The sequence below is a fragment of the Doryrhamphus excisus genome, linkage group LG2, assembly GCF_037039965.1.
Source record: "Doryrhamphus excisus strain RoL-2023G ecotype Guam linkage group LG2, RoL_Dexc_Guam_v1.1, whole genome shotgun sequence".
Taxonomy (NCBI): Eukaryota; Metazoa; Chordata; class Actinopteri; order Syngnathiformes; family Syngnathidae; genus Doryrhamphus; species Doryrhamphus excisus.
In genome coordinates, this window is record NC_136358.1 from 16,147,951 (window position 1) to 16,159,444 (window position 11,494).

General features: G+C 41.9%; 2 protein-coding genes across 3 annotated transcripts; both read right to left on the minus strand.

The window, feature by feature from the left end:
• Positions 1–4,923: 4,923 nt before the first annotated feature.
• gpr85 (G protein-coupled receptor 85) lies at positions 4,924–7,948 on the minus strand. Of its 2 annotated transcripts, XM_058077948.2 has the most exons (3): positions 7,449–7,948; positions 5,644–6,948; positions 4,924–5,559 (listed from the first exon to the last, which is right to left on the minus strand). In XM_058077948.2, the coding sequence occupies exon 2, from the start codon at positions 6,777–6,779 to the stop codon at positions 5,646–5,648; it is 1,134 nt and encodes a 377-aa protein (XP_057933931.1). In that variant the 5' UTR covers positions 6,780–6,948; positions 7,449–7,948; the 3' UTR covers positions 4,924–5,559; positions 5,644–5,645. The 2 variants fall into 2 exon arrangements, with proteins under 2 accessions (XP_057933931.1, XP_057933930.1); XM_058077947.2 differs by having other exon boundaries at positions 4,924–6,948; positions 7,449–7,947.
• Positions 7,949–9,767: 1,819 nt separating this feature from the next.
• LOC131132368 (small integral membrane protein 30) lies at positions 9,768–10,362 on the minus strand. Its single transcript, XM_058077950.2, has one exon. It carries the CDS (start codon positions 10,285–10,287, stop codon positions 10,096–10,098), a length of 192 nt encoding a protein of 63 aa, XP_057933933.2. The 5' UTR covers positions 10,288–10,362; the 3' UTR covers positions 9,768–10,095.
• Between the last annotated feature and the right edge of the window lie 1,132 nt (positions 10,363–11,494).

Sequence of the window (11,494 nt, forward strand, 5' to 3'; positions counted from 1 at the left end):
AATATGATCTGATCGCTCCCGAAAAGGCTACTAAATCAATTAATTAGTGAATGTGTCACACTGGACCACTCAATGCGTCTGAATTTGTTAAGGAAGGCCCTGTTTCCTTAACATGAAACACAATCAGGCTTTTCCTCCCCACGACTCCCCTGTTGTTGATGAACTGGCACAACGCTTTATCAACACAATTGACTATGTGTCCCAATATGTTTGTCTATATGAGGTGACAACAATCCAACTACAACTGGTCCAATAACCGCAGCCTCTAAACACACCGTCATACAATATACCACAGTCAATAAGCATCCCATTGTGGTAGATATGGATCCCCACATGGAGGAGGCATTCATTGTGGTTAACGCATCCACACCAGATACTCTCAAGTGAATAAAAAACACCCCAAATACTAATTTTCTGTCAAAACAAATGTAAAAGATCGAGCAGGCATCGGGACGGATAAAAAAATTGTTGAAATGCAACACAACCGTGCTTCCCATTGGTATTCCAGTGGAGTCTTGTCAAACAATAAATGCTCCCCCTTCCTTGCTTTTTTCACTCCCAGGTCCAATCACCCGCTCAAGGGAATAGAAATAATCATTACAGTCTCTTTTATGGGTCCTTCTGTCGTCGTGCGTCTTTGCCTAATGTCTTGTTGTTCTTCATTATCTTGCAAACATATTAGCACACAATGTATTAGTTGTAACAGTACAACCACAATCTGTACGCTCATCTAATACGTTTTTTTTTAATTGACGGCAAAGGTAGCGTGGGTCAAAGGTCCAATCAACATGCAGTCTTACAAATGTTGACTTCCTTTTTGAGAATACGTCAGCCACTGTGGCTAAGGTCGACCGGCAGTGAGTAGTAGAAGTACCCTGCAGGGGTAAGGGGGTCATGTTTGTTGACACATTTGGTGATATTTGGGGCATTTAAAAGAGAAAACTTGAATTTTTGAACATTTTTAGAGGCATCTGATTTACTGCCGTATTTTTCCGCCATATTTGTCATGGACCAGTCTGAATCTACTGTATACCGTACCACAGATATTCCTTTCCAACTATTTACCAACTCAACTTTTAACTTTCAAGGGATTGTCTGTTAACAGTGAAACTATCAGATCGATTTTTTAAACCTGTCTCACATTTCCAAGCAAGAACTGTATTGATTTCAAAGCCTGTCTGACAAAAGAGAAAAATGAGCAAAAAAATACAACAAAAAAAAAACTCTGTTTCATGGCAGGCAGTACATAAAAAATGCAACACACTGTATATTTTCCCCCTGCTAATTGGCAAGCTAGTCATAATCGAAATAACGGCTAATGGGCAGGACAAAAACAAGGTAGTATCACATTTGCTTTAAAACAAGACACAAAATGGACTGTTGAGTGTATGACAACAATGCAAAAGGCACAGTTCACCAGAGTAAACACCTTAAACAATACCATATGAACATACCATGGCAAATAAATATGTCAAGGAGATTTGTTGATGGTGAGCCAGTCCTTTTGGTCCTAATTTAAAAATGGACAATCAGTCAAAAATCCTTGCTGTGCTATACTCACAACACACTCTACCTTAGCCCTCACCTAAATGTCAACAAAATTCTTCCTCATCATCTGCGTAATTGTGCAGAATGATCAATGTGCCCAAACAAAACAGTAATTGCCAAGCTCATAATGAAAATGAAGGCCTAATTGCCGTTTTTTCATTATTGTTGGAACCTGCAGCCTTGTCGTACAATTACCTGGAGCGTTTATAAGCCTCTTTCAGCGACATATTTTCTATACCTCGGCAAAAGGTCTTTGCATAATGAAATGCTTTTAGCGGTGACAAACAATGTGGTGTAATCAGACCAATTTGTTGCAAAATGGAAAATTGTCAAGAGAAATACTCAGTCAGAGTGCATTACTTGATAGTCGATAAAAAAAAAATCAGTGGGATTTCCCTTCAAAACAAGAAAAAGCGAGGATTTAATTGCATTAAAGCTGCATTCACACTGGTATTTTTGTCTTTGGACCAAAGGCTGCCCAGTAAAGACCATCTGCATTGAGTAAGGACTAGATTGGTCAACTTTCGTGACCAAACCAACAAAGGCTATAGATATTTAGGAAGGTGCACATCTAGCTCCATGGAAAGGTTTGGAGAGGGAGGAGTAAGTCTATTTATGAGCTCCAACAAGGTCAATACAGCAGAATATGAAAATAACCTACGTATTCAAACGAGCTGAAGGAATTTTACTTTGGAATAAAGTCAAACCTCGGTTTTCCAATGGCCTGGTTTTCGAGGAAAATTGCCTCAGATTTTGTGCACTATATTGATTATTATACGATATTACGTGGAACCACTAGTCTCCACCAAAGTATCAAAGAACACACAAGAGTACTGAACCACAGGCGTGAATGCAAGCAACACGATATGAAACAGAGTGAAAAGATCAAACCAATTGTATTCCATATCACTTCATCTTAAAGGAGACCTATTATGCTTTTTCCACTTTTATAACATATAAAGGTCGTTGGAATGTTGTATTCTGGTGTTAAACGATGCCAAAGTTTCAGATAATGAAGTTTGGAATGAGTCAAAATGCTTGGTTTCAGAGGGCGTTGCAAAACTGTTCCTTTGTGATGTCACAGAGGAGCAGTATTCCTTATATGGGCATTGCTGTAGGCACAATGCACTGCAGATAATGAGGTTTGGAATGGGTCAAAACGCTTGGTTTCAGAGGGCGTTGCAAAACTGTTTCTTTGTGATGTCACAGAGGAGCAGGTTTCCTTATATGGGCATGGCTGTAGGCGCGATGAACTGCCTGCCCTCCCCTAACCTCTGCTTCTCTGTTTACGAAGCAAGCTCAGGCATACGTTATTGAAGCAAGAGAAAAATATTAAAATATTTTCATCGGTCAATGGCATTTCACACAAGACTGTTTTTGTGAACAATAACGTGAAATATCGGCTCAACTGTTGCTGAAGCCAGAAGCAGTGTGCTCTCTCAGCGCCCTCAATTCCGGCTTCTGAGCTCCACAGCACCAACGGCATTTGACAAAGTGTGTCCAACAATGAGTGCTCCTCCTCGGGCAGGCGAGGTTGGAGGAGCACCATATGGTAAATCAGGGGTCTCCAGCCTTTAGCTCATGAGCTGCCAGTAGCTCCTAAACCCTTTTCAATTAGCTCTCCAAAGACTTTAGTCATTTATTATCAACTCTTATACACACTATATCAGAAAGTGGGGTGAGTTTGTAGTTAGGAAGTACAGCGCCGTGGGCGTGCCCGCAAGCGGGCCGTGGGTGGAATAAATTAAAACAGACGAATCCAAGGAAATACAGCTGGAATAGGTGCAGGTGCTGGAAGATCTATAAAGTTTTCTGTGCGGGTTATTGTGTGTGTCTGCTCTATGGGAGTCCACAACTCAAGACAAAGGGTCAGAAAATGAGCATAATATGTCCCCTTTAGGAGCACTAGCATTTCAAGTGTCACATTTCAGCGATCAACACATGAATACATTTGAGCAATCCCTTTAAGAATGGTGAGTTTCCATGCCTTTTCATTCATCCAGGTCACTGAATCCATCGCATTTGGACTGCTCTGGTTGTCTTAGAAGACATTTTGCCTCTTTTCCCCCGACAGACCAGATAGAGCACGCTGTCCTGTCTAGTCGTCCAGCCCAGTTGTGATTGATTCAATGCCCTGAGATGTGAGTTTCCGTGTTTTTTGGGTTCTTTGTCATTTTTTGCAAGACTAAATTGAAAAAAATTGCAAAATACAGTCGTCCTTCGCAATATCGCCTTTTTTCTAAAATGAATTAATGATCTGTGTTTGTGGTAGACTGTGGTCTATTATTATTATCTACAGTAGGTGGCAGTAATGCCACAAAACATGAAGTCAGCCATGGCATGTCCAACACAATAAAAGTGAAAAAGGTTCTCCTCCCATCCTGTGTGGAAGTGGTTAGTTTTTGGATTCTTAAGGTGGAGTGGCTGACTCGAGTCCCTGCAACATAACAATAAAGGAGTGTGAAGTTGACTATAGGCGTGTTATTTAATGCCTACAGTGCTCTATGCTCTAACTACCAAAATATTCAATTTATTAAGAATGAATCATACAGCATATTTAACACGGTCGGTTCTGGAAACAATTAATCGCTATAAACGAGGGACGACTGTAATCCCAAAACAAATATTAGCAATACATCAAATAAACCATGTTGCAAAATGAGAAACTTCCTTTTTTATTTTTGGAAAAAAAAGCAACAGATTTACACAGTTAACTTTCAGCGAAAAATGCAATCCTAAACTGAAACTGTACTCACATTCGGGACTCCAAAAAGTAATGAAAGACTCACATACTGACACACCATCTATAATTTACAAAAAGGAACACAGAGTAATTATTCCCAAACGAAACAAAGTAAAAAATGGCCACGAGAGATTGAGAGAAAGTAATTTCAAAACAATCAGTAGCGAGAGCAAATGTAGGGAAAGTAGAAACAAGTGTGCCTTAAATGTCCCCCCCTTTTTTGTCTTTTGACCTTTTTTTTTTTTTTTACAAATTGTGCAAGATATCATACTAAGGCTCTTGAAGGTCTTGAAGTGTTTGATGCACACACACACACACACATACACACACAGCCTGCCTGCAGTGGGCGGAGTTTTGCACAGTAAAAAGAATTCTAATAATAAAAAGTGAATGGACCAGCTTTTGAAAAACAAACATGCACCTTGTGTGATTAAAATAATAATAAATCCCTTTGCATCCAAAGAATGACTTCATAGGAGTGCATTAAATCATAACCATTAAGGCAAGAACACCCGGAGTGGCATCAGTAACAATATGTGTTGAGGGTACATGGATATGATGACACATTTATTTCAGTCTTTTTTAAGCACACATTTGTTCCCAAAACTTTTTTTTTAATAAGAAAAATGAGTATCCCACCCGCCCCCCCCACTGTAAAATAAAAATAACAATGCCAGACACTATTATAGGGACATACTGTATGGATAAAACTACATGATAGCAATGCTAGTTGAAACTTCACATCAAAAACTGTTTTTTAAGCCCGTCCGTTTATAAATAAAAAAAGGTTACCACTTACATTAAAACCACTTCATCCTCCTGTGGTGGTGTCGGCCCAACACCATTTGCCTTACTTACAGCGATTTTTGTGTGTAGTCTGTTGCAAATTAAAGCATTCATTGTTTAGGAGGGAATAAATGTTGTCCTTGCAACAACAACAGCAAAAAAAAGTCTTTTTTTTTTTTAAGTAGTGCAACTCTTAAAAATGTAAAACCAGTGATTCCTTGAGGAGTATCATTTCTTTTTTTTAATATATATATTTCACACCTCACAGAATAATCTTGAAAAAATCCAAAGACTTTGTTTTGTTTTTGTCTTTTTTTTTTTCCTATTTTTTTTGTTGTTGACTTTTCCAACTTTTTGCTTCTCTGCACGGGCATGGCCTTTCGTTTTAAACAACAGGGGACGATCCACAGAGCCCTGTTGCACTCCTCCTTTATTTGGGATCACCAATGATTGGCACTGGAAAGGAGGGACGAGGAGAAAAGCTAGCAGAGAAAAAGAGAGAGGAAAAAGAGCTGTACAAGAGCCCCGATTGATGAGAAAGGGGGGGTGAGGGGTGGGGTAAAAACCTTCATATAACGCAGTAGGGTTCCCGTGGTAACCTGGATTTCCGGCAGTAGAGGAGTGTAGTGCTGAAGCAGCGCCGCAGCTCTCTGTTGGAGAAGATGCAGATGAACGGGTTGACCCCGGCTTGGGCAAAGCTCATCCACACGGCGGCCGTCAGGTAGCCTGCCGGGACCACGGGACCCCTGGCGAACACCCGCCAGTAGCAGGCCACCAGATAAGGCCCCCAGAGCGCCAGGAAGAAAAAGGTCATGATGTAGAACATCCTACTAATCCTCTTCTCCGTTTTGAACTCATCCAACACCAGGAGACGCCTGCGGCCCGCTGCGTTGCTGTTCTGCCTGATACCCAGCAAAGTAGGCGGAGTCGGGCCTCGACCGAATCCGGCCAGCCAGTTGGCGGCCGCCTGCCCGCTCGCCCCGGGCCCGTGGAAGGTCCAGTTCTGGCTGACGGCAGGCACAAACTGGACCGGCTTCATTTTTCGGCGATCGTGGACAAAGAAGATGAGCTTGAGGTAAACCAGCTGTGTGGCCAGCAGGATGAGCGCCAGGAGCAGCATGAAGCCCAGCGAGTCGTTGGCCCGGAAGGAGCGGTGCTGGAAGGTGCACTGGTCCTCCTCCTGGATGAACGAGTAGGTGCCCACGTCGAGCACCGGCGGGAAGGCCATGGCCACCGACAGCGTCCACACCATGCAGATGACGGCCAGGCAGGTCCAGAAGGTGAGCCTCTTGGTGTAGAAGCGGTGGTGGGCGATGGCCAGGTAGCGCGTGACGCTAACGCAGAAGAGCATGAACGCCGTGTGGAAACAAGACAGCACGCCCAGGAAGGCGATCACCTTGCAGGTCAACGTGCCGTAACTCCACGCCGAGCCATTCTTGACCGAGGTGAAGACGAAGGGGAAGCAGATGGCCGAGCGCAGGATGTCGGAGGCGCACAGGTCCAGCAGGAAGTAGTAAGGTGCTCGGTGCAGGCTCTTGTCTTTGACCAGCAGTATGGAGATCAGGAGGTTCCCGACCACACCGACGCCGATGATGAAACCCAGGGAGGTCAGTTTGAGGAACGTGGCGAGAGGAGAGACATTCTGCAAGATGGTGTGGTCCCCTGCATGGCTATAGTTCGCCATAGATGGAGGAGGGATCATAAAGATAAGCGGGGGATAGCTTCAGCCTAGTATCATGATCTGGAGGAGGTGGCGGCGGCGGTGAGGGGAGGCGTTAGATCCATTTGGCTGCGGTGTGCTTTGAGGAGGTTTCCGGGCTTATAGGCAACCTCTCCTCTAAGGCATCCTTTGTTCCTTTGTCTCATCACACCTAAAAGGAAGCAAAACGAAGGGAAAAAAATCATCCGCCTATCACCACTCAGCCACTGCATTGTCTCCAACAGCACTGTCACATTCTAGAACGTCATATTTAACTGTCTGACATTCAATTAGTCATCCCCTTCACATCAAAACACACACAGACAACAATGGCAGCCTACACTGTATCGTTTGACTAGGCGCAGTGGGGAGGGCGTTTAAAAAGCTACGTTTTTAAACGCAAGAGCGAGTGAGAGAAATGCAGCTCCCCCCTCCAAAAAAAAAAAAAAATAAGGTGCTCTCGATCACACCCTGCAGCCTGCACAAGCAAATAAAGTCGCCCTATCTCACGTAATAAAGCACCTATAAGCATCGAGTCAGCTCCAAATGAAGACGTATTATTGCATATAGTCGACTCATTTGCATATTACAGGCCAAATATGACGATTAGCGACAATAGAAACACACTAGCACCATTCCTTGTCATAATTAACATAACAACAATGTACTTACGGCTTTTTGTGATAAAATAAATCGTCCTCCAGCCAGTGTCAAAGATGGAAAAAAGCAGCAGGATTCGATGATGGAGCAATCTCAGCGTCTTACTTGCTTCGATAAAACACAACAGTGGCGCCGATCCTCACGTCGACGAGACCCGAATCATGTCCACAGCCTCCGTAAAAGAAAATAAAAATAAAAAATAAAAATAAAAGCGGTAATCACGGGAGATGAATCCAAATTCTACCTGTTGATAAAGGTCCGTTTTTAACACCTCCAAAAGATGATTTCGTCGTGTTTTTTGTTTTGTTTTTTTTGTTGTTGTTGCTGCTTTCAAAAACCCCGATTGTTGCCTCCTGCCCCCCTTTTTTCCACCACGGCGAATATCATACAGTAAACGGAGAGCAGTGCGCATGCGCCCTGCATCTCTATTTGTGATCCAAGACGCGTCCTGTCTCTTGTTGCAGCAGCAGCAGAAAGCAGCGGTAGCTTCGTGTCTCTCATCCGCTCTACGGGGCCTCTGCTGCCCAGTAGAAACCACTGCACCTCCTCTGCTCATGACATACTGCTTAAATATACACTTTTATACTGCATTATGCAAATAACTTGGTAATGGTAATGGTTTTATTTCATTTGAATATGCATCAGATTACAATTGAGTGATCACATAATCAGTTCACAGTTCCACGTGTCCAAAAGATGCAAAGCTTATTAAATCCAAAAAAATTTTCCACATTTTAATCACAAAAATCACCTATATATTTAAATATGTTATCATTAAAAAAATAAAATAAAAACTTAAAATAATTATAATAAACCTTAAATGATATTAGGAAAGCAGGAAGTGAACAAATGTAACAGATGGAGGGGTAGGATTTAATAAGCTTTGCTTCTTCCTACTCCTTTTGGACATGTGGAACTGTGAACTGATTATGTGATGCACTCAATTGTAATCTGATGCATGTTCAAATGAAATAAAACCATTACCATTTTTAATCAAAGGTAATTTAAAGGTGCAGAACTGTCACCCATGCATCCATTCTCAATTCCATGCGACACGGTAAAAGGAAATTATAACCTATATTAGGAAGTTAAACATATTAAACAAATACAAATGTAAAACACCCGAATACTATACAATCTTTCTGCAATCGGTACAATCGGTCTGCAAGGGCATCCTTTGTGCCCAGCCCACAGATTTGCCATTTCATTGAATATGTCCTTGGTGATTATGCTCTGAAATGAATTTCGCACAAACCACAGAAACATGACCAAATTAAATAAAAATACCACAAAATATTAACAGGGCACAGATAAACAACTTTCATAAGCAAGTGACATCTGCAATCATATTTATTTACTCATCTTTAGTAGTGAAAACTGAAGATGGAGGTAAGGAAAAACGGGTCAAATTTTCTAAATATGTTTTTTTTTCCCTTGCCCTTGTCGCTACATGGTTCTTCGTGTGGTGTTCTAGTACATATCAGCAGTCCAAAGTACTGTATAAATACAATTGACTTGAATTACCGATTACAGCTAATAGTGAGTAGTTTGAATGCTAAATGGAGCGGTGCTGGCTGCTGGAAGCTCTCATGTTGCACCGTGACGGGTTAAATCAGGCTGGCAAGTTCACTTGAGGTAAAAATGCTTCCCATGTACTGTAGATGCATAATTGACAAGCACTTTGCTCACTGTTGTTCACCCTTCCTGGCTGGGTAGCATCACAAATTCATAGGAGTGGAGTCATATATATTTGTATGCAGAGGCCCAATGCCAAGCGTGTGGGACAATGTGCTTTTTCTTGTACCTGAGCAATGAAACATGAATTAATAACAACCATACAACAAACGTACCCCCAGACACATATGCTACCCCGGTCAGTGAGCTTGTGATCCTGTCCATCCAAGAAAATAAAACAAAGATATGTAGTACTTAGCTTTCGTTTTGAAGGATTTTCACAAAAAATACTTACCCGAGGACACATATGGTCTTCAGTCAGTGAGCTAGTGAGCCTGTCCAGCCGGGAAAATGCAAAAACAAGCTAATGTTAGCTTTAACATTAGCTAACTTAACATTAGCTTTCGTTTTGATGTATTTTCACACAAAAAACAGGGGTTTATTCTTAATGTATACACTTAGCATTTCTTTTTTGTAACATTCTTGCCAGTTGTTTCTCATTTTCAAGCTATAATGTTTAGTTGTGTGTAACATTATAGATCTTCCCCACTTCCGGTTGACGTCTGTTCCTACTATTTTCTGCCATTATATTGTTCTGTCCTAAATACAGGGCGCTGAGGTTGACTACAAATAAAAACGTTATTTTCAGGTGGGGAAAAATGAACACGTCATGGCTTATGTACTTTTATTTTGACAATAGCAATGGTGTTGCAAACACACACACTGAGCAATGACAATTTAAAAGTGAGAATCTTAAGAGTCTTTTTGCAACAAAGCAACAGCAGCGTTTGGTGATTATAAACCGGAGTGCATCGTGATGTGAGGTTTACTTCCGGTTTTTCTCCATCACGTGTTTCCAGCTCCAATTTAAGTACGTCTTAGTCCAAACTTTGCTCCAAGATGTCCACAGAAGGAGACGTATTTATATACAGTTATATGTTGGACCACAACAAGCCAGCAAAACGCAGAAGCAGACGATCCTTCCTCACAGCAGTCTGTTCCTCTTCCGTGCGTACCAGCCCAGGCAGGCGCAGAAACCCACTATGGTGACGACAGTTCCCAGCAGCAAGGCCACCGCGTCGCCCGCATCGTACGCCTCCGCGGGGGTGACCGTCTGGAGGAACGTCAGACAGGCAAGCGCCGGTGTAACGCGGGGGAATTCGAGTTTGAGGCTCATGTTTGGGATCCTGTGTTGTTTTGTCGCTTGCTTCCGGGAAGCCGGGGTGTTGCGTCACAGTCATCTGACAGAAGCGCGGAACTTCCGGTAGTGGTCAGCCAATAGCAATGCAGCTTTTCTGTGAGACACGCCTTCTTTGACTAATACCTTTAAAATGTGTATTTTTTTTTTTAATTTAGATTGCGATAACAACTGCTGGTTGAGTTTAAATCTTAATATAACTTAACATTACCGTACTTTTTGATATAGATGTATGTGCTTATTACTTCTGTTTCTAAACCCTTACTCTTTCTCAATCACTTTTTACAATGTTGAGACAAATATTTGTCCCCAGCGATTAATTAGACTGTGAAATTGATTTCCTGCAAACCACTGAAATCAGACCCTTTGAAGTGATTGCTAGTTTTGCAGTGCTCCTGTGCGCCATCCATTATAAATTGCACACAGCAAAAGGGACGTGTCAAATGGATTTTCCTGTGTCTTATGTGTTGAAATACACAACATGACCTGAAAAGACCGAATGGGGAGATGGACCACACTGACTCATACCCGTTCAGGGATGTGGAATGAATTAAATTCATTGCAAAAGTGCAAAAAAATAAAGTAAAAAAGGAATTCATGGTGGTGTGACAAATACGCATCTTGTCGTGTTGATTTGTTGAATGCTAATCAATTCAACACTTCATTGTTGGTTAGAAAACATGAAATAATTTGACTCGGTGACTCATCAGTGCTTGAAGTTGTTATTGTGTTGTGCGCAGTAGTAACCGTCCATCTGGGTGTTTTCACTTCAAGAGCAACTATGTTGTCGTTAAACCTCCCCAAATTTAATGAGGGCATCTGGAGGGACTGCAACCCTGCAGAGAGCAATACATGTGCAGCTGTTGTCTACCTGGCCTTGCAACATGTTGAAAATATGATTGTTGAGGCCCTTTTTGGAGGCTCCATTTCATTTGCATCATTTTTTTCCAAAATAGATGGGACGCCCGCAGACACGATCTAAACGGGCGTTTCCTCAAGGTGATCAAGTTTTCTTCAGATGCACTCCGAGAAGTGCCCTGCATCAAATCTAGCTGACAGCAAAGTACATCACATTGAGTCACTATGCATTTATATATATATTTGTGTGTGTGTGTGTGTGTGTGTGTGTGTGCAATATATGCAAGGGAGATTGATAGCTCATCACATTTCATTTCATAGTGAAAAT